The sequence below is a fragment of the Polistes dominula genome, unplaced genomic scaffold (assembly GCF_049000335.1).
Source record: "Polistes dominula isolate Pdom_NZ unplaced genomic scaffold, Pdom_raw_medaka contig_77, whole genome shotgun sequence".
Taxonomy (NCBI): Eukaryota; Metazoa; Arthropoda; class Insecta; order Hymenoptera; family Vespidae; genus Polistes; species Polistes dominula.
In genome coordinates, this window is record NW_028301152.1 from 8,010,146 (window position 1) to 8,035,213 (window position 25,068).

Below are 25,068 nucleotides of genomic sequence, written 5' to 3' on the forward strand. Positions count from 1 at the left end.
GTTCTAGACGAATTTTGAAGGAAATTTAATGCTCTACAAAAAAGGTATCTTATATTTTTTCCGTAAACCTCACCATTTGAATGATATTGAAGATTTAAATTTGATGATTTTTAGACAAATTTCATTTTTATTTATGAATTTTATAACTCGACAATAAATGACTATTAAAAAGTGCACAATACAAATTTTTGTAGGAAATAAACTGCTCTATGAAAATGATGTCTTATGTTTTGGCGATTAAATTAAGCGTTCAAAAGATATTCAAAGACAAAAATCAGTACACATGAAAGTTTATCTCCGAATATCTTTTGAGCGCTATTACTATTAACTATTTAAAACAAAATTTTTACATTGATACTTCTTTTTATGTAAAAAACTAATTTCTTAACAGTTTATTCATAACTATCGAAGTATATAAATTTTAAAAGAAAATATATGTCATCTTTAATTGTTATTAATCGTTAATATTATAATCTCAAAGAAAAAAATATTTGTATTGAGATTCTTAGAATAAATTGTAATCAAAAATAGATTCTTGGTATATAAATTGTGTTTTATTACTTTCTGTAATGATCCTATATAAATTCTCTGGTTTAATAATAATCAATGTATCGAGTAATAAAAAAAATGAATATATTATTGATTCATCATTTTACTAAGTTATTTTATGAATAATCATTAACAAATAATTGAAATGCAAAGTATATTTAAATAAAAATCAGTAGTAGGTGGATGTATGAATTAACTCGAGTGGAAAAATGAAGTGAAAAGTTATGAAAAAAAATATTAATAAAATAACAAAAAAAAATTATGTTAACAATATATTTTTTCTCATTAATGACTTCAATTAATTTTAGAAGAAACCTAATCAATATTAATTTGATAGAAAAATGTATCTTTTAAACGATTTATATACGAATAAATAATTTTCTATTCTTTTAACTCGATATAATTAATCTAACTTTACTATTTTTTATTTAATGAACATATTTTTTCTAGATAAATTTCCATAAGATGTTTAACGAATGTCATAAATCATATTACGTGATGAATGTTCGTTTTGCATTATTTAAATAATAACATAATTACAGAATTGTTTACCTTTTATAAATGACATAAGAACACTTGATGAAATAATGAAATCCTTGCTACAACAGAGTTAGCTATTATGTCATAAAAAACAAAGTATATTTTATAGCTTTGATGTTATAATATTAGAAAGGAAGTAGCAATGATAATTAAAAAAAAAGAAAAATCAAGATAGAACATCGTAGCACATCTATTAAACAACGTCAAGACTGAAATTATTAGTTTGTTTGATTTTTTCTTATTATCATATTTAAAATCATTGCAAGTTCTTATATAATGAAGATGTAAGATGTCTTTTAAGTCATTTGAAATATCATCTCTTATCGCGATACATCTCTCTGTCTGTGATACAATCTGTATCTAACAAAATACAATTTACAACAACAGTGTTTAAAATCAAACATATTAAAAACAATGACAATTATGATGAACGGATGGATAATATCAGAATTTATCGGTGCTTTGTTTGTTATCATTGCTGGGATTTATTTGTATTTTAAATTAATTTGTTTCAATTTTTGGAAAAAGAGAAATGTACCGTACGAAGAACCAATCTTCCCTGTTGGAAATCTCTTGGAATTGATTCTTGATAAACAAACCATAGGTAAATTAGTCTTTTATCTTTTATTAACAAAAATAAATTAAATAACATTAAATTAAATTAATTAATAATTATTAATTATATATATACACTATTATTATATTATTTATTAATTTATATAATTAATTATTTAAGTAATTATTTAATTAATTAATTAAATTTTATTAAAAATGGCATGATTTGGTATTTTTGGCAATGAACTTTCGAGTTCCTAATGCCAATTAATAATAATAATAATCTTTTATTAATTTTTTTTTGTAATTACAATTAGGGCTAATTACTTTTGTATTATTTAAAAAAATATCTTTTCTATAGAAAATCCATCTTACTATTTTTGTTTTATAAGGTCATAATAGTTGCATATTATCTAATAGGGGATGGTCATGTAGGACCCCTTCTGATTTTTTCAAATTTTTCACACTTGTAGTAGTCCATGAGAATATTTATTATATTTTTAAACTTAGTGAATATATTCAGTCGTTTATTAAAGAACGTGAATTGAAATTTCACATAAATATGGATTCCTTTAGCTGTAGTGTTGTAGTAGTTTACAATAGTGTGTACTGTGTGTGTGTTAATGAAGTCACCGATATCTACTATATTAGTATTTATTGTGAAGTAAGCTAAATAAATTATTTTTTTCTTTTTTTCTAGTGTATTTTATATTAATTTTATAAAGAATATAATTTTAAAAAAAACAATAGGTGCATTTGTATCATAGGGTGTATGAATTTTTTATTTTTATTGCTAACGTTATTAATTTTATTAAAAAATCAATATTTATTTTTATTACGCAAATAATAGAGTAAATAATTATAAATTAAATAATAATAAAGAGTTAATTGTTTAGTATGACAAAAACGATGTATTTTTCAAGGTGATATTCGTTATACATTTACTTGAAAGATAAGTTTTTCAGACGTATATTGCATTTTATAAAAGAAATAAAAAATTGAATAAAAGAAGAAGAAAAAATTCATTAAAAAAGATACTTTGCACTGTCAAGATAAGATGTAGTCATAGGTGACTTCAATGACATATACAGTGCCACAATTATAGATTACTGTACTACTACATCTAAAGAAATACGTATTTATGTAAAACTTCAATCTACGTTTTTTACCGACCACCTGGAATATATACGTCACATTTAAAAGCACAATAATTATTCTCATGGACTAATGCAAGTGTAAAAAATTTGAAAAAATTTAAGGAGATCGTATCTGACCTTACCTTGGTATATAAATCTGACAATTTTCAAGATATTTAAATAATGCATATTAACTTATAAGGTAAATGTATTGCATTTCTTGAAAAACGAGATAAATACAAGTTTGCTTATCTCGTTTATGAATAAATAATAGAAATAATGCAATGGATTCAGCAATTTTTACTATATCTATTTGCTATCATATATTAAATAATAAATAAAAAAAATAACAGATAATAGTAACTTTATTATCATAAAATTTATTTAAAAAAACAATTGAAATTATAAATAAAAGAGAGAAAGTAAAAGAAAGAAATTATAATGGAAAAAAAACATAATATTATACACATTAATATATTAATATATTAATATATTATATTATAAATATATATAATTAATATAATATAAATATTAATAAAAAATAATATAATAAAATATAATAATAAATAAAATATATAATAAAATAATATAATAAAAATATTAATAATATTATAATAATAAATAATTATTATAATATTAACGTATTATTTAACCTTATTTATACATTGCTTTTTTAACTTATATAAATTGCATTTATACATTGCAATCTTATCATTTGTATAGCTACAGTTATAAATAATATAATATCATAAAAATATAACAGAACTAAGTTCTAATAAAAAGATGAAGAAGAAGAAGATAATATCATAAAAATAAAAAGAATTTTGAAATGATCATAAATGTTCGTTTTTGAAAACATGTAAATATCATGAATAGTCAGTTATATATGCAATTTTTATTATAGATATATATTAATATTATTATAAAGACCTAGCTGCATTGAATAAAACAATTTTTGTCAGAACATTACACTTAAACAATGATTGATACAGTTAATATATTAATGAGGAAAATTCAGGTGAGCTATTAACTCTGCTATTGGTAAAACACATCATGAAATAGTTTCATTAAAAACAATAACTTAAATTCATTCAAATAAATAAATTAAATTCATTCATCCAATTCAACAAAACAAAAATCATTCAATTCAATCAAATCAATAAAATTAGTAAGAGAACAGCATATTTACTATCATAGATAATGAAAGCAAAATATGTTTTGCGTTATCTTATATAATGAAGAAGCAAAACATTTCTTCAATCATTTCTGCATTTACTTGTTCACAGTATACCAATCAGTTTGTATATAAAATAAGATTTGGTGACAGTTTTATGTTAGATTACAATAAACATATTGACAATAATAATAATAATAATAATAATAATAATCATCATCATCATTATGATGACCACTTGGATATTTTCGGAATTATTTGGTGTTTTATTTCTTATTATAACAGGAATATATTTGTATTTTAAATTAATTTGTTTCAATTTTTGGAAAAAGAGAAATGTACCTTACGAAGAACCAACGTTTCCTGCTGGAAATCTCATTGAATTGATTCTCAAGAAAAAAGCTATTGGTAAATTATCATTTTATATTTTTTTTTCTTTTGATTTAAATAAATTCCTAAATTAAAACAAAAACTTAATCATTTTTATTATTAATATGAAGCATGATGTTTTTTTTTTGTTTTGTTTTAAGAAACACTTAAGTGTTGTATGATTAATCATACATCGCCATCGTGGGCATTTTTAAATAAACTTTTATGAAGTATAACTTCTATGATTATTAGATGAAAAGTATATTTTGTTCAAAAATAATATATGGTTGTCACAAATCTTGCTAAACAATAAGTACAAGCATTCATTTATGTCATTTCACATATTGATTTATATCATTTAATATCAAATAAGATAAATGTAAGCTGTTTTATTAATTCTGTTTGAATTAATAAAATTAATACAGTTCTAAGTTGTATATTATTCCTATACATTTTTTCTAATTTTTAGATTTATTTATAAACAAAGAAATGTGTATACAACACACCATCATATCTATTTATACATGAAATAAAATCTATAATCCAAAATTTATCACTTTTTGCACTCGTAACACAAATAATTTATTTCATTTTATTTTTCCATAATTATACGAACTTTTGTTATCATTATTACATAATTTCAAATCAAAGATATTTATCGTATCTATACGTAATATAACTATATTACACACATATAGCAGATAATTGTCTATTATAGATAATAAAATTTAATAATACGTTTGCTTAAATAAAAAGAAGACAAGAAACTTTTTATTCAAGTAAATATATTTGCATATGCAATAATTATTTCTTGAACATTTAAAAAAAAGTATAAGAGTTTATATTAAGGTTTAAAAATAAGTATAATATTATTTTAACAAAAAAATTAATATTTACCATTAATAATTATTAAATACAAAAATCATTTACTTTCTTCATTTTACTCGAAATTAAAATAAAAAAGATGAAAGATAAGATAAATGCTTTGATGAAACCTTATCAGTAAACGCTTATTATAACTGCATTGTTTGATTAATATCTGTTTCTACAATTTTACAATTTTACAATAAACAGATTTTCTTGATTTCTTGATAATTTATAATTTAATTATTTCATGCATAAAATTTATAATAAATAAATTAATAAATTGATTTTTTTAATGTTATTTCATTTTTAATTAGAAATATTTATTGTGCCATATTATAATGTAAAATAACTCATTTAATAATTAACTGAATAATTACATACATTTACATTTACATAATACATAATTTGTTCTCATAAAAAGAGGAATGACGTTGTATGTATTATTTTCCGTTATGTAAAAAGATATTTTAACGATATAATCCTGTATCACTAAACAATCTTATCAACGAAAAAATATCTTTTATATCTCATTTTATCTTTTTAGCAAAGTGGAATCTTATTTAATCATTGAAGTAAAAAAATCTGCAATCTATTAAAGATAATCTTTTATTGTCTGTAATTTGTAATTCAATGTAAAATTTTGGTTCACTCAAATGTCTGGAATCTGACTGTTAACTTTACAATTAAAATAATTGCATTATTTTTCAAACAGCATGAAACTTTATCAGGATTTTTGATCTGTAAAATTTGATTGAAAAAAAATGAAACTATTCTTGTAAAATTTGTATATAACACTATCTGTAAAGTAATTGCATAAAATAGTATAGAATTAATAGAAGTGTGCTAATAGTATGAAATATTATTTCACTATGTATTCTTTTATTTCAAATAAAAATAAAAGAAAACGAGGGACTATTAGTAATTTGTGACTTCAATATAAGTGAACTCCATTTATTGTTATTTGTTTACACTATTGATAATGTTGAAATCGTGAAATAATATTTTATTATAATATTGTTTGCATATTTTTCATATTTTACTAAAATTCAAACATTGGAAACTTTTCATCAAGTACTCGTTATCAAAAGGTAAACTTTTCGATCACAAATAGCATAAATTGCATAAAATATGATTTAATTTTTTAATTTATAAATAAAAAAAAATTATATAATTTACCAATTTTATAATTGGTAATATAATATAATATATACTACATATTTAAATAATTACCAAAATATAATTTACCAATTAGTTTTTATTAAATATTATATAGATTATAATTTTTTTACAGGAAATATATACAAATATTACAATAAATAATTACCATATTTAACAATTAGTTTTTATTAAATATTATATAGATTATAAATTTTTACAGGAAATATATACCAATATTTCAATAAATAATTACCATATTTACCAATTAGTTTTTATTGAATATTACATAGATTATAAAATTTTTACAGGAAAGATTATTTTTTAAAAGGTTACTCTTTTTATCACCGATATCATCCACTTGTTTTTTATTATATCATAATTATTGATTTATTTTTTAATTAAATCGATATCAATAGGAACAAACAACATTTTATCTGATATTAATTAATTTCTTGCATTTATTATCATATAAGATAATAAAAGATATTTTTATATTCCCTTAATATAATTAAATACTGCTTAAATAATATACTTCAATATTTTCATAATTAAATAATTTGATTTTTAATTCATTATACTTACATTTTTATTTATATTACCTATTAACAATTATTATTTTGTATATATATTATATATATACAAAATTATATTTTCTATAAAATTTATATTTTGTTGCATTACTATTATATTTTTATTATAATAAAAAATGCATGTATAACATTAAAGAAACATATCTTGTTAACAATATAGCTTACATTTTATTAATAAAATAACGTATCACATAATATAATTCCAATTAAAATTTGAAAACGATTGTATAAAATTATTAATAAATTTATAAAAATATTTTATAATATAAATTAATATATTATTTGTATATAAATAAATAATTATATATATATTAATAATATATATTAATATATAATATAAATTATAAAAATAATTTAATTATTAATAAATAATTTTATTCAAATGATATTACATTTTATAAAATAATATTCACTATTATATTTTATTAATGAAAGATATTGCATTAAAAATAAATTTATTGTTATTCAATTAGTATGTTCTTATTAAATCACAAAAAATAATCACGTTTATCTAATCCTAACGGTTAATGCATAACAATCATTTTTATCACATTTTAAAATTCTTTTTTATAATTTATCCTTGATTCCAAGTTTTTAAGAAATAAACTGATGCATAAGTTACGTTTTAAATTATTTATGTTACATGAAAAACTCTTTTATTTTTGCTTATTTTATCTTGTAAAAAAAAAATGTGAAACTTTATAATATGTAATTAGAAAAAAGAATTAAAAAAAAAACACACACACACATTGTGCAAAAAAAAAATTGCAACTTTTTCTTTTTTTTTCTTTTTAATATATCAATGTGTTAATTAAATTTAATGAAAATAATTAAATGAAAAAAATTTATTTAAATCAATTATTGTATTTAAATATGTTATTTTTGATCATTTTTACAGGTGATGTTTTCGGAGAAATTTACATGAAAAACAAATCGCATCCTTTTGTCGGAGCGTATTCATTTTTCAAACCGAATCTTGTGATCAATGATCCAAATTTGATACGTTTCGTATTAACAAAAGAATTTGCAACTTTTCACGATCGTGGTTTATACTGCAACGAAAAGGTAGATCCATTAACAGGACACCTGTTTTTTTTACCTGGACAAAAATGGAGAAATTTGCGCGTACGTTTGACACCGACATTTACATCAGGAAAAATCAAAAATATGTTTGATACTATACAAGAAAATGGAGATTTGTTGGAAAATTTTCTAGAAAAGAAAGCACATGATAAGAATGAAATCGACGTAAAAGAAATTTTTTCATGGTAAGAAGAATTCTTATTATTTATTAATTTTTTATTATTTCCAATGGAATAATTCAAAGTCACGTATATTTGCGTATAAATCAAATTTAATGTTAATATTGATCTATACGTTTGCTTAGTTAATTATTACGCATTTATCAGTTTAAAATGTTTTGTTATTTATGTTAATGCATCACATCAGCATAAATTATTTATAATTATAGCTTATGTTAGAGTTAATTGTATTTTCTTTCATTAATAAAAAAAAGAACAAAAGAATTATACATGTAATTTAGTTTAACAAAAATCAATACGATTTGAAATTTATACTGTTGGAAATAAATTATTAACCTTTAGAGTGCTATGGACGCATATATGCGTTTGGTAAAAATTATCAAAATGGTCTATCGACGCATATACGTGTTTGTTAATATTAATGTAAAATAATTTAATATTTATATTAATTAATTAAATTATATTCAGAAAGAAAAACTTTAATTATTAGTTTATTATTAATATAATATAAAATTATTTTAATATTATTAATATAAATATACATTATAATAATATAATATAATAAATTAATATAAATATAATTAATAAATATAATTATAATTAGTATTAATATAATTCAAATTATATTAATATTAATATATTTATATATAAATTATATAATTAATTAAAATTTTTAATTTTATTTTAAATTTATTATTAATAAAATATATATTATTAATATAACATAAATATAAATTAATAAATATAATTTATTATTAGAACCTGGTTAATAATAAATTATTCCGTTACTACAAAACATTTCAGTTAAAAGTATTCAACACTCAAAAGGTTAAATCAGATGAAACTAATAAATATGTTACAATTTAGTTTGTTCACAGACATCATAATGTCAATTGCATTTGGAATAAGTTGTAATAGTTTGGAAAACCCAAAATCAGAATTTCGTTATTATGGAAAGAAGATGTTCGAGCCGAGACCAATTATAAATACTTTAATGGTATTTGGATCTCAGATATTGGATTTATTCTCGATACCATTTATCGATAAAAAAGTGTCACGATTTTTTCTAAGCGCTTTTGAAGATACTGTAAATTATCGAGAGGCTCATAACATCATTAGAAAAGATTTTCTTGATTTGATAATGCAATTGATGAAAAATGGATACGTCAAAAGTGATGAGGAAAAACGAGTTGATTCCGACAATGATACACCGAGTAAGTTCTATATTATATATTTATTTTATTAACTTATTAAAATTATTTTATTAATAAATAAATAAATAAACAAATATTTTTCTTATTCCATTATTCAATAATACCAATACTTGTGCCAATAATTTGACAGAAAATTAAAAAACAAATTGGCAAAGTTTATTTTATGATTTAATATATATATAATATAAATAAAATATATATAAATTAAATTTAATACATATAAAATAAATATACATATATTATATAATTTATTTTATTTTACAATATAATTAATTAAAATATTCAAATAAATCGTATAATAAATTAGTTCAATTTTTGAACTTACGAACACTGTCAAAATTAGAATTAATTAATATTATTATAAATAGCATTTAACTTTGTTATCATTACAGAAGAAGTAAAAAAACTCACAATGCCAGAAGGTGCAGCTCAAGCATTCGTTTACTTTCTGGCCGGTTTTGAAACTTCCTCATCAACGGTAACTTTTTGTCTTTACGAATTAGCCATAAATCCAGAAATTCAAAAGAAAACGCAAGAAGAGATAGACAGAGTTTTAGAAAAACACGGTGGTATTTCATACAATGCTATCAGTGAGATGACTTATTTGCATATGGTTGTAAGCGGTTGGTACACAATTTAATAATGTAAATGATAAAATATTTATGACTTGAATAATATTACATTTGGATTTAATTATTACAGAAACATTGAGAAAATATCCACCATTACCTTTTCTAAATCGCATAGCTCTAAAAGATATCGAATTACCTGATTCAAATGTCGTCGTACCTAAAGGTACTCCAGTTATTATTCCACTTCTTGGATTACACAATGATCCTGAATTTTATCCTGAACCAGAAAAATTTATTCCTGAACGATTTACGGAGGAAAACATTCGTACTAGGCATCAATACACTTATTTGCCATTTGGGGAAGGACCAAGGATATGCATTGGTATGTAATAATACTGTACACAATAGGAAATTCTCAATGAAAACATAATACCCATTTTAATAATTTTATTTTCTTTTATAACGAACGAATATGTTTTTTTAGGTATGAGATTTGCATTAGTGCAAACAAAAGTAGTCCTTACGAATGCATTACAAAAGTTCACATATTCACCAGGACCTAAAACACCGAAGAAAATTAAGTTTTTACCAGGAAGCTTAACATTGAATACGGAAGGTGGTTTATACCTTCAAATCCAGCCGAGATTATAGTTTTATCATTATTTTTAGCTTTACTAATTACTTTTTTAAATAATCAAATAAAATTTAAATCATATGATCAATTGAAATTTAAATGATCAAATTAAACGTAGTACGAATAAGTGAAATGTAAAAATACTTTTACTTTTATTTACTTAAAGTAATGAACAAATCTTTTATTTCGTGAATAATAAAAAGATTTTATTTTTGTTAAGATGGTCCTCGAAGTTTCTCGTTGCAATTATATTCTATAATTTTAAGTTTCGAATTATAGCATAATGATGTATTTTAATTTTAAATATAAACAGATCTTAGGAAGATCAGAAAAAATTCGAAAGAATTTGACTCACTTATGCTCAATTTGTTACACATAGAAAAAAACCATAAATAATAAGAAATAAGAAAAAAATTGAAATGTCAAGCACATGTAACGAATTAAAGTACTGATCGAATAACTAATATTTATCATAATAATAATTAATAATGATAAGCTGCAGATTTGTAATCGAACGCATCAACGGGTACAGCGTTCGTAAGTGGTTCACCAAGGTGTGCTACGAGATTGCTATGAGCAGCGCCAGAATGACTGTTTGCTGAGGTAGCAGCAACGTGAGCAGCTGCTGCATTCGCGGCATGAGCTGCAGCAGCAGCAGCGTTGGATTGAGCTGCGGAAGCAGCGTTGGCAGCTTTTTGGGCGGCTGCTTGGGTTGCTTCGAAATCGACACGAGCTGCATTGAGTTGTTCTTCGATGGTTTCTGCACGTGCTTTGGCTTGTCCAACCATGGTAGTTTGAGCAGCCAATTCAGCTTGAGCTTCGGCTGCAGCTTGATTGGCATGATCGGAAGTAGCCTGTGCAGCGTTCAAAGCTGCAGTGATCACTTGGACTTGATGCATTGCTTGTTGAGCTGTATTTTGGGCAGCTGCGGCAGCACGTTGAGCTTGTAGAAGTTGTTGTTTTTCACCATCAACGGCAACATGAGCATCTCGTGACTGTTGTTCAAGACCCATCACGATAATCTGTTTTCCTGCTAATGCTGCAGCAGCAGTTGCAGCTGACTGAGCTGCAGCCTGAGCCAACGTGTTCTTGGCCATGTATGCTGCTTGTCCTGCTGCCGAATGTTGATTTCCTAATTGCGTGTGTGCCTGTTCAGCAGCACCTTGAGCAATACTTGCCAAAGGACCACCCACGCTATAACCTGGACGTGTATGTGAACGATGTTCTGATAAATGAGTATTACTAGGCACTGCTATTGGACCCGCTTCCAAAAGATGAGTATCTAACAACAGTGTTTCGGGTTGAGCTGCGTAAGCGTATTCGTAACTTTCTGCTTCTTGATCGTGTATTTCCTTCTTTGTTTTTGCTGGTCCACATTGTACCGCACAGGCTAGTGCCAACACTAATGCGAGGATTTTCATTTTGTTTTGTAGATTTGATGATCACCTGATGGGCAAACAAATTTTTTATTATATTTTCTTAAAGTTACTTAACAAAATATTTATCATTCCTTTTATGTATATATAAATAGGTAAATTTTTGTTGAACAAAATATTTCAATATTTTCTACTTTGCTTATACAACATCACAGAAATTCTTTTCCTTTTTTTTATATAATTCATAAACGTTCTCCATTGTTTAAAGTTACTAATAGAAGAAAAAATATTAAATCGATGTGCGAGTAGCTAGACAGAATGAGGAAGACACAAAATAATAAAAACAAGATCGAAGTGTTGCTTCGCTGAACACGAGATCGTTCAATTTGTTTCAAAGTTCGTGAATCCTTGTGTAATAATTTTGTTATTTTTTTTTTCGTTTCTTTTTATACAGTATTCTTATTTCCTAGACAAGCCTTTCGTACCTAGCCTTTTAGTTTCACCAGAAAATTTCTCTATCAATCTCTGATCTGCATGACTGAACGATCTAGCTTGGCCGAATTTACTTTGAATGTGAAAAAAGTTGAAAAGTTGATCGACAAATCGTTCTTTGACGTTAACTTCAACGATTTCTTTCGATTATGAGATTTTAAAATGATTTCTTAGTCTTTAGAAAATTCTTTTCTATTGCTAAACAAAATTATGTAAAGTTTCTTAAAAACATATCAGGAAATATACTTTGATGTGAAATGTTTTTAATAAACTAACAATTATTAAATTGTATGATTGATTATATGTAAATAGATTAATAATTTGTATAAATGATTATATATTATAGATCGTATAATCGATAGATAAAATATTTTTTATATTATATTATATGATATAAATAACAGCATATATATAATAATATATAATAAGGTATTACCTATATATATAGAATATATATTATTCTATAATATTATTATAATATTCTATTATGGATATATTATATTATTATATATTATATCCATAATATTATTATTATATTATTATTATAATTATTATTATTATATATATTATATTATATTAATTATAATTATAATTATATTATAATATTATTATATATTATAATATAATATTATATTATATAATAGAATATTATATTATAGATCGGTAATTTGTATTATATAATTTTATACATATATAAACAAAAATTATTTGTATATATTATTAGTTATATAAAAATATAATATATAAATTATCCGTGTTACAGAAAATTATAAATTTTTCTTCTAAAAAAAAATTATTATTTATATATACCTAATCATTAACAATGTAGACAAAAAAAGAATTATTGATTTAAATTTATAATAAAATTTATTATACTCTTGAAGTGATTTATTAAACAATGTAAATAATAATATATAATATATCATGAACAGTCGTGCTAGATCAAATCCTTCGATCATTATCACAATTACTATATAATTCAATGTACATATATGTGTATGTGCATGAATACCTACGTCATCGATCGGTCAAGGATCGATCTATATAAGAATAGATAGTATCTCGAGGAGATTTAATATTTCTAACTCGTAGAAAGCTTGGTATGTATGACGCACATACAAGATACGCCTTTCCAACTCACAGTTAAGAATATAAGAATAATGTTGTAATCTGTTTGCGTCTCCTCAAATTCGAAAATCCAGTTTCGTTGCGCTCTGAAAATCACGTTTGTGCGTGAACAACTACATAATAGGTTCCGACATTGTAATTTAGTTGATTCCTACGAATTCTTGGAGTTCGAGAAATAATTGGGATCATTAAATCTTGAATTTTTTTTTTAATCAATTTGATAACCATGAAGATTTAATAAAGAAACATTCTTTGTAAAAATTGAATTTTTCTTTTTTAAATTTCTCGTTAATATTTAATATTAAATGTCAAATTTATTTAATGTATATTTAAAATTTATTTCTAATTTCTAAATTTGTAATTAATATACAAAATTCGATTATTTATAATAATTTGTAGAAGAAACAATATTTGGATAAATTAACACAGACAAATTTCTAAATTTGTATAGTTAATATTCAAATTAATTATTAATATTATAATTTTAATAATCTTTATAATATAAATATTATTATAAATATATAAATAATACAATATTTATATTAAATATATTATAAAATTAATAAAATATTATTATAAATAAATTAATAATATTTATATATTATTAATAATTTTATAATTAAACTTTTTAGATTATAAATAATAATTTATAAAAAATAACAATATATTTGAATAAATACACACACAAAGATTTTTCTACAAACAACGTAAATCTAATTAACTTCTTTATAAGAAACAAAAAAATAATTTAATGAATATTAAACACGAATCATATCTAATTCTAAAAATTATCTAAAAAATAAAATATAAATCTAGACCATCAAAAAAAGCTATACAAAAATAATAAAAGAAAATAATATCGACTAATTTCTTAAGAAATAAATTCTTCGAAATACGCAATGTTTTACGAACGTAAAACCGTTCTAATTCTACTCCACTTGTTTAAATAGAAAAAAAATTGTTAGAAGGTACGTTTATTTACGAGGTAAACGTCCATCGAAATCACGTGGCTTAGAATAAGCGAACTATTACTAAAAAAATGGATACACATATGTACACAAGCATAGATGCATTCATAAAACAAACAAATACTTAAATACATTCACACATCCAAACGAATACATACAATTAGATACACCAATGAATACATGTAAGTAAATAGATACATACATATATGTATAGATATACATATATACAAACGTTTAACTATTATACATTAGACAAAGTCGTGAACAGGCGAATGGAACATTCAAATGGTATTTTTATTATATAAAATAGCCATTCGAATCTAACCCAAGTTAGTTTGACTCGAACTCTGATTCTAGGTGCTTTTGCAAGAGTTAAATTTACATACTCACAGATACACGAGTGTGTATGTATGTACCACTCATTCTATTAGATAAAACTAGGACCTAAACACACGTTTATATTGACTAACAAACACATACTACGAAATCTTACACTTTACTTCCGGATTCTGCCCACTCACTCTATACTAAACGCCATAGACTTTATGAGAAACCCCCAAGTATAATAAATCTAGTATAAGATTGTGAATAAAGAGAAAGGAAAAGATACCATTTCGTGTTACGAAATTTCAATTATGCGAGCTTTTTATAGATGATCAAAAACTTGAAGACAATGAGAATTTCTTTTTTATTGTTTTGTTTAAATATAAAGATTTTTTTTAATGAAAATTATTTTTAATTCTTTTACACTTTTTTAACACTTTGCAAAAGATCGTAAACATGATGAATTTATTCTGATCAATTTGTTTCTGCTACACTGTGTTATTTAGGATTAAAAATTAAATCAAATCAGCTGTAATGTATGCAACGTATGCAACCGTATAATTATACAAACGTAAGTAAAGTTGAAGGTACCAATTGAACTAAATCCTACGTGAAATATTATAATGAAGAGAACGACCATGGAAAGAAAAAACATAGTTTTTATAATCCTGACATGTAACTCACATAATTATAAAAAAAAATTCTTTATATTCAACTAATTTACATTTTGTAGAAGACAATTATTATAAAAAAAAATAATGAATAATAATTGCAATATCTTGTCTGATAATAATAATTAATAATTAATATATATATCAGTACACATGAAAGTTTGTCTCTTAATATCTTTTGAACGCCTAATTTAATCGCCAAAACATAAGACACCATTTTCATAGAGCAGTTTATTTCCTACAAAAATTTGTATTGTGCACTTTTTAATAGTCATTTATTGTCGAGTTATAAAATTCATAAATAAAAATGAAATTTGTCTAAAAATCATCAAATTTAAATCTTCAATATCATTCAAATGGTGAAGTTTACGGAAAAAATATAAGATACCTTTTTTGTAGAGCATTAAATTTCCTACAAAATTCGTCTAGAACATTTTTCTGTACAATCAATAAATAATGAGGTATGAATTTTAATCTATTAGACTGAAAAAAAAAATAAAAAACTGCGATGCGGAGGATCTTCCTATTAAAATTAAGAGCTCATATTTGGTGAGAATTGTTTTAAGGTGTCTAGCAACCCATTTTTCCGTGGCATTTAAAAAAAAAAAAATGTGTCATTTTTTTGACCCACCCTAATATATATACATATATATAATAATAATAATAAAATATATTTAATAAAAAATAAATATAATAATATTATAATATAATAAATATAAAAATAAAATATAATAATTATATTAATAATAATATAATTATTAATTTTTAACTTATTATATAATTATATAACTTATTATAAATTATTATTATTATTATTATAATTATTAATTTATTAATTAATATACCGAGCTTTAACACTTTAATGGCCGCTCACACAACATGTGTCTAATAACCGGAACACACACACACATTGGCCGTTATTTTATTTATAACTTTATATATATTTAAAATTAAATATAAAATTAAATTTGTTGTTTTTTGTTTTATATTAATTTTTTCGTAAATGACAATAAAGTCGTTTTAAAATTAATTCTTGAAAAATATTACCGGGCCCCTGACGACATTTGACTGCATACACTTGCGGCCATTAAAGTATTAAGATAAACCAATGAATAAAACTTAAACAAATATTGTTACTTGTTGTCATCTTTAAGGAATCACTCATTGCATTTTTTTCTTATGGTTTAACAGGAAAAATTTAGAACAATTTCGTGACTTCAAAATTGAACTTTAATGATTTAATTAGGTTAAATAAAATTTAGGAAAGTTTATTACTTACTTATAATCAAAAGGAAAGGATAAAAGTTGAAGAGAGAATTGGAGCTGTCCTTGCACGAGGAAAGAGCCAAGAACTGATACTACTTACCTGGTCATCGCAGCTCTTATAGTCCTGACTGGTCCAGCAACTGTTAGTCTATTGCCACGGAAGGGGTTGTGGACCTTCTTTCAAAGAACCAACCATAGTAACGTCCTTTTCTAAACCACTACAATACATCCACTTGAACAGTTTTTTCCTTCTGATAGATCGACGGAAGCGTGACGGATCCATTGAGCCAAAAAAAACTTGAATACAGTTAATAAATAATATATTTAATGGTGGTACAAATTCATACATTTGATCTAATATCTTCATTTTTTTAGTACAGAATAATTATTGAATACAATTAACAATTTTTCTTTAATTAACATTGAAATTTGAGGTATTATATATATTTAATTATATTTCATTTTATTTTGATTTATTATTTATTTTATATTTAATTATATTATTATATTATTACATATTTTTTATTATTTATTATTTAATTATTTTATTATTATTTAATTTTATTAATATAATATATTTTATATTATATTATATTGTTTAGATAATTTTATTACATTCTATAATACTAATTAGATATTATAATATTAGATGATAATATAAACAACATAATATTATACTATTAATTATTAAAATATTAGAATTTATTATAGTATAATCACTCTCTGTTTTAGTATAAATTATATAAATTATATAACTGTAATACTAAAATAATACAATTTACTATAAAATTAGACAATAATAATATGTCATTATATTTCATTTAATTTATTTTTATTATATTTATATTTAATTATCAAAATAAAAATATATTCTATAATATTTATTAAATATTATAATATTAGATAATTATATAAACAACATAACATTATACTATAAATTATTAAAATATTAGAATTTATTATAATAATTACTCTGTATTTGTATAAATTATATAAAATATATCACTATAATACTAAAATAATATAATGTTTAATGTAATATTAGACAATAATAATAATAATAATACATATATATTATTATACATTCTTTTATGTATAAATTAATATTTTAATATTTTAATATAAATACATTTAAAATATTAATTACAATGACTAAAAAATAATTTCTTATTAATTATATCTTATTTTATTTATTTTAACGTATACTTATTAAACACGTAAATATAACAATTATTTTCAAATGAGACTTAATGAGACTTTTGTTCTAAACAATTAAGATTAATATCTTTAAATATAACTAAATTAGGAACAATGCATCTTCTTACAAGAATAAATCGCTCGTTACGCTTAATGCACTTGTAGGTTACATATGCATTGCAGATTAATATGATTAATAACAATGATGATGCATCGAGTTCAAAAGAACATAATGTAATACATTTCCATATATGTATTATTATTATTATTATTATTATTATTTGTAAAGAATTAAAAAATATTAAAAAATATATTACATAACAATGAAAGATCACCAAACTTTTGAAAATAGAATTCAACTTGCGAAATAAGTATCCATTTCTTTCGAATAAAACACAACGTTACTCAAATCAATTTCTCTTTTATAGATCAAAAACACACTCTATAATATATATATATATATGTATCTATTCATTGGGACTTCGTGATTCTCTGAGGCAAAAAGGAAACAAGAATTGCGTAAAATAACGTTAAGGAATTCAAAGAAACGTAAGAATCGATTTTTCGATCTCGATTACAAGAGGTTAGGAGGTCATACAAAAAAATTATGATCATTTAAAGAATCGATTAGTTCACAAACGATAGTATTATATATTATTATATGTATATATATATATATATATATATTCATTGATTTTAATCAGAACAGACATATATGTACATAAATACAATCGAAAGTTCTATGTATAGATATAGTTAGTGTTACTTAAAAAAAATAGTACTATATACCGGATATTTATATTCTTTTTATATTTCAAATTATAGTATTATAAAAATATAGTATATATAGTACTGTAATTAAAATATACTGTAATTAAATTTTTAATCTATTGTACTATAATTATAAATATATGTATATATATAGTACTATAATTTGGTTTATTTTTTATTATTTGTTACATTTATATTAATTTCTATTTATAATAATTTAATTAAATTTATATTATAATTATAAATAGTATTTTTTATTAGCTTTAAGTTTCATTTAAATAATATTTTTTTATATTTTAATATAATTTTAATTTATTTTTCATTTAATTAATATTTATTGTATATAATTATTATAATAATAATATAATATAATATGAAAATTATATATATATATATATATATATATATATATTTATTATATATATACTATATATATATAATATTAATTGATAATAAATATAATTAAATATAATATTTTAATATAATTTTCTTGAATATTAAAAGGTTTGATTAGAAGTAAGTTTAGATAGTTTTATTTTTACAAGAAAAGTATTGTTTATAAATATAAATATCGAGATTTCTTAAAGACAATTCGATAAAATCGTATTTCAATCGTTTACCTGCTCGATAGATGTGTTCTAACCAATACACCCAATCGATCGACACAAATCGATCGAATTTAATAAAACGAAACATGGCTTCTAGACAAAAATTATTCATAAAATCGTCCTTGGTACGATCAATGGCTTAAAATGTATTATCGTATTATTTTTTTATCCTATATTGGTAAGTATTTGATATAAAATTATGTTTATTGTCATCTTAACCACAATAACCGATCCATTCATGTTTCAGTCATGCTGATGATCGGTAAGCTCGACTGTGAACGAGTTCAAAAATCTACACTCGAATCGGTAACATTAATATTAAGAAATGAAAATGTTTTTATAATACAATTGTTTATTTATATTTCATGAAAATTGTATGCGCAAGAATCATAGGGAAATTCGATTAGCTGAAAATGGTCCATCTTGTCATTCGAAAAATTCGAAAAAAACTCTCGAAAAAGCTAGCAACATTGCTCAAAAAGCTGCTGAGGAAGCTAAAGCTGCATCAGAAGCTCAGAATATTGCTGGTCAGCAAGCAGCACATCAAGTACTTATTGTTATTAATTAATATATTTTTTGATGACAAATATTTCAACACTATTCGATTATGTATTTAGTGAATTACTGTATAATTCTATCTTATTTGTTTATTTGTAATTTTTCATTGATGTGGATGTAAAAAAAAATAATGAAGATTAAAATTTAGGTGAAAGCACAATTGGCAGAGAAAGCGTTGCAAGCTGCGAGAGCTGCTGAAGCAGTATTGTCAGGAAAAGCAGCGATGGTTCAACAATTGCAAGAAGAAGTTAAAGAATCTCAAACTGTCGTTCAAGAAGAAATGGCGTCCTTGCAACAAGCAAAATCTAACGTTAATGCTGCAGTTGAAGCTGCTAGAGAATCACAAGAACAGGTAAAAATAATTTAAACAAAAAAACACAACAATTTTTATAATCTTTTAGAAACTTTGAAAGTGTACAAAAGAACGAGAAGAAGACGATTAAAAAATTAAACAAAAAATACAATTAAAAAAGTAAATTATACGAGAGAAAATCAATAATTTCGAAGAAAAAAATCCAAAAAATTAAAAGAAGAAAAATAATTCAGGATTTTCGTGATACAAAAACTGAATTTAATATAATTTAAATTACAAGCAAGTTTTAATATAAATTTATTAAAATATCTGGTAATTATTGCAAATTGAAAATTACGATAAAAATATAATTTAAATCGTTTGTAAAATTCGTGCCGATTTTTAATGAAAAAAATGTAAAAACAAAAACACAATTTGAAAATTTTGATAAACGGATATATCAAAGATAAAATATCAAGCATTTATGAATCGACATGAACTTTACGGACAAGTAAATAAATTTTAATTTAAAGGTAATTTAATAATTTAAACATTTAATGTGTGTAATAAGAATTTAGTCAAAAAAAAATTTACAACTTCCTACGCAATATCTCTTTGGTAACATAACTGCGTGGCTCAAGGCTATGGTTGATCTCTTTTAATATCCTAGTCATACTTTTTCCATTCGCTAGTTAACTTACGTACATATATACATACATATATATAAATATATTTACTTAGAAAAGGGAAACGATTAGAGAAGATAACTAGGTCTTCCCAGGATCGACAACATATCCTCGTTTTGTAGGAATTAAAAGAAGTCAAGGACACTTCTATCTCATATTTTTCCCTTCTCTCTATTTTTTTTTTTGTTTTTTATTTTTTATTTTTTTTTTTTTTAAATAAATGTCGACAACTGAGTTATAGCAAATTTTACTATAAAGTATTTTTTTTTTATATATTTAGTTAAAAATATTATTTTTAATTATAATAAAAATAAAAATATAAATTTAAAATAAATTTTAGTATTATATTTAATCATTTTAATTATAATTATTATTAAATAATATTATTATTAATATAAAAATAATAATAATAATAATAATAATAATAATAATAATAATATAATAATTTTGTTTTATAATAAATTATAAATAATATTTTTTTAACTAAAATATTATTTGTATCAGCTATCAATTATATTTGAAATAACTTTGCGCGCTCTCTCTCTCTCTCTCTCTCTCTCTCTCTCTCTCTATCAATTTATTCCTCTATCTCTCTCTCTATCTCATTTTTATTATTCTATCCTCTCTCTTCTCTCTCTCTCTCTCTCTCTCTCTCTCTCTCTTTGTCTCTTTGTTTCTCTCTTATTCTATCTTTTTTTATTATTTTTTTTCCTTCGTTTTTATTAACCTGTCTCTTTGTTTTTTTATTTCTAATACACTCACACTACTTCTTTCGTATGTTAAAACCGACTATGCTCTTTCCCTCCTTTGAATCCGTCTAATGATTAGTTCTAGTTTAAAAAAAAAAATAAGTATCAATGTGTGTATAAATGCATATAAATTCTGTTAAAAAACAATTAATACAATTGTGGTTTAACACTTGAAACATTCAACCTTTTTCTTTTATTACATTTGTCTATTTGATCAGCATTTATAATAAATTAAAATTAATTTGTTTTTAATTTATTTGATTTTTCATTGATTTCATTTTTATAATAATGTTATACGAAAACAATTGTAATCATTTCAAACCCTTATTTAAAAAAATGTCTATTTTGGTCATCTTAAAATCATTGAAATTAATTGTTAAGTTAATTAAATATAAAAAAAAATTCATTTAAATTGCATTATAGTTAACGATTGACAAAGATAGATCGATCAGATTCGAGTTATCTGTAGTATACATTCTAAAAATATGCAACTTGTTCGATTCACGTCACTATACCATGTCACAAACGCTTTCTAATCTTTTTCAAATGCTTTTCTTGTCGTCAGTACTATTTCTTTAACTTTTTATTAACGATCCCTTGAGAAAACTGGACGTTGTTTAGTTTCTGAAGAAATTCTTTATTAATTTTAATTATTTCTTTTATCTAATTATTTCTATCAAATAGAACGGCAATTGTATATTTTATGAAGTATTTCACATTCCTATCAATTATCAAATACCAACGTGTATAACTCGATAGTTTCTATTTATTAACAAATTTAAATTCTTGTCAAAATATTATTTATTATAATATTTATTGAAAATGTTAACATTGGGAAAACTCAATATAACATTTGTTATTATACTGATAAAATATTTTTATCTATATACATTAAACATTTACAAATTATTTATCGACCAAGACAATATTATTATAATAATAAATAATTTTTATTATACTGGACTCAAAACTTTTCAACTTATCAACGTATATCATTTTACCCACCCTTTTACGGGTTCGAGTTACTACTTTACAAACACTTTTTCACATTATATTAATTATACTTATTAGTATTACTACTTAAACTTATAGAGTATTTGTTAACTAATGATAAGTGAATAAAATATTATTTTTAACTTAATAATATTAGCTTTTTAATTTAAAAATTAAATATTATTTTTATTATTTAAATTTTTAAAATATTATTTTTAATATTATTATTTAAACAAACACTCTATAAGTTCTTATTTACTTACATATCAATCAATTAACATTCTTATTATTTACGTAGACATAAATTATATTTTTAAAAAATCCCAAAATATTTTGTATTAATCATTTAATAATTTTCAAAACAAAATATGAAATCATTGTCCCACTTTGTAACCCCCCAACAATTAATCAACTAAAACATATTACATAAAATTAATTATATATAAATGAAATTTAATAACACACCAAAAAAGTATTGATTGATCAATGAAATCACGATCACAGCTGAAGACGCTGACACACGCGATGCAAACGGCTAAGAGAAATGCAGCTAATTCCAAATTGGCGGCAGACGGTGCACAGAAGTCTTTACACGAGAAGGAAGAATTACTCGAGGCAGCTAAGAGACGTCTCGAAGAACTGAACAGCGAATTACGTGCTGCCAAACAAGATTTAATAAATACGAATCGTGCTGCAGCTAAAGCAAACGAGGCTGCACACGAAGCCAAAGCCAATGCAAGTCGCAACAAAAGAAAATCCTTGTTACATGTACAACAAACCTTGCAGAATCCTGACCGGAAATATCGACAAACTGGAAGAAAGATAATTAAAAGGAGAAGGAAGAAAAGAAGAAGGAGAAAGTTAACTTGAACGTCAAAATGTTCATACATTTTTTTTTCAACTTAGGATAGAGAGATTTGTAAAGAGAACACTCACTTATTTAGTTTTTAATTGCTTAGATCTCTGATGACCTGTCCTTTTTTTTTTATAATGATATTCATACAATTGATAATATATATGTGCTGTATATTCCATTAAGAAAACAAATAAAAGTATAGAATTATTTTCATTTTATTCACGTCTGCCTAACGATTTAGTTTTAGTTAAACAATTTTCATACAAATTAATTTTTTAGCATAAATACATCATAAAAACAAAATATATAAAAAAGAAAGAAATTATTTCTACCATAAAAAAAAGTTTTTTTTTAAATTAAATTTATAATATATAATAATATTATTATATTATATTAATTTATTATAATAATAATATATTAATTTATTTATAATATATTATTAATTTAATACATAATATTAAATTATTTATTATAATAATAATATTTAATATAATGATGATTATAATAATATTATAAATATTACAATCAATCGAAGCAATGCATTATACTATTTACATATACAGAAATAAAAGGTTTTAGTTATTATTGCGTTAATATAATATATTAATTTTATAATTAAATTTTTAATATATAAGTAAAATGTAGATCAATTATTTGTTAAATTATATTTATAGTTAAATTATTATTATAAAATATTTATAATAGCACAAATAAAATTTGTAATTACTAATAATTATGATTAATACATTACAAATCACATACTATATACTACATTGAAATTAATATATGCAAACATTTATGATTCAACTTCAGATAGTTCAGAATAAAACGACTGTGATGTTTTAACAAATAAAATTATATTATCTCATTTGAAAGATATTCTTTGTTGCATAAAATATTTTTTTTCGTCATGGAGAAACATATTTTGAGAAGATACCATTAAGGAATGAAGATAATCCTTCTGTTAATCTTATATACACGTTAGTTACAAACATTCATTTGAAATAAAATTATTTAAATTAATCTTTCAATTAATCAATTTAAATAATATCGTTTTTAGTTATTGTGAAAAACTCGTATGCAACGGAGAAGAATAGAAAGATTCGAAAGATAAATCAGGTTAATCAAATTAATTCAAAAATATTTAAAAATGTCTTTCGTGATATAAAATTGATACATAAAAAATTGATTTAGAATGATAGGTTAGAGGGAAGTCTAAAAAATGCAAATGAAATCGTCGACATTGCTCAAAAAGCTGCAGTGGATGCCAAAGCTGCTCAAGATGCTCAAAATGTTGCAGGTGCGCAAGCATCTCGTCAAGTAAGTATCGTCGATAAATTTTATTATTTTATTATATAATATTTTGTAAAAATATTCAAAATAGATACAGACAATATTGTTCAACTTATTATCAAGAAAAAGGAAGAAATTTTTCCGACGACCTAATACGTTTAATTATTAAATTCAAATAACTATGAAAGTCTTGTACCATAAATAATTAATTTCATTTCTT

General features: G+C 22.5%; 3 protein-coding genes across 7 annotated transcripts; 2 read left to right on the forward strand and 1 right to left on the reverse strand.

Moving 5' to 3' along the window:
* Positions 1 to 1,385: 1,385 nt before the first annotated feature.
* Positions 1,386 to 10,763, forward strand: LOC107068938 (putative cytochrome P450 6a14). 2 transcript variants are annotated; one of them, XM_015325809.2, is made up of 6 exons: positions 1,386 to 1,693; positions 7,837 to 8,206; positions 9,068 to 9,414; positions 9,807 to 10,037; positions 10,117 to 10,368; positions 10,471 to 10,763. In XM_015325809.2, the coding sequence occupies exons 1-6, from the start codon at positions 1,504 to 1,506 to the stop codon at positions 10,635 to 10,637; spliced, it is 1,557 nt and encodes a 518-aa protein (XP_015181295.2). In that variant the 5' UTR covers positions 1,386 to 1,503; the 3' UTR covers positions 10,638 to 10,763. The 2 variants fall into 2 exon arrangements, with proteins under 2 accessions (XP_015181295.2, XP_089034133.1); XM_089178007.1 differs by lacking the exon at positions 1,386 to 1,693 and adding an exon at positions 4,099 to 4,362.
* LOC107068948 (uncharacterized) lies at positions 10,631 to 23,299 on the reverse strand. 4 transcript variants are annotated; one of them, XM_089178008.1, is made up of 3 exons: positions 23,165 to 23,196; positions 16,946 to 17,096; positions 10,631 to 12,066 (listed from the first exon to the last, which is right to left on the reverse strand). In XM_089178008.1, exon 3 carries the CDS (start codon positions 12,039 to 12,041, stop codon positions 11,103 to 11,105), a length of 939 nt encoding a protein of 312 aa, XP_089034134.1. In that variant the 5' UTR covers positions 12,042 to 12,066; positions 16,946 to 17,096; positions 23,165 to 23,196; the 3' UTR covers positions 10,631 to 11,102. The 4 variants fall into 4 exon arrangements, with proteins under 4 accessions (XP_089034134.1, XP_015181311.1, XP_015181309.1 ...); XM_015325825.2 differs by lacking the exon at positions 16,946 to 17,096 and having other exon boundaries at positions 23,165 to 23,299; XM_015325823.2 differs by lacking the exons at positions 16,946 to 17,096; positions 23,165 to 23,196 and adding an exon at positions 16,859 to 16,922.
* Positions 19,339 to 23,650, forward strand: LOC107068870 (uncharacterized). The gene is made up of 3 exons (XM_015325690.2): positions 19,339 to 19,968; positions 20,128 to 20,331; positions 23,204 to 23,650. Exons 1-3 carry the CDS (start codon positions 19,798 to 19,800, stop codon positions 23,567 to 23,569), a joined length of 741 nt encoding a protein of 246 aa, XP_015181176.2. The 5' UTR covers positions 19,339 to 19,797; the 3' UTR covers positions 23,570 to 23,650.
* The last annotated feature ends 1,418 nt before the right edge of the window (positions 23,651 to 25,068 follow it).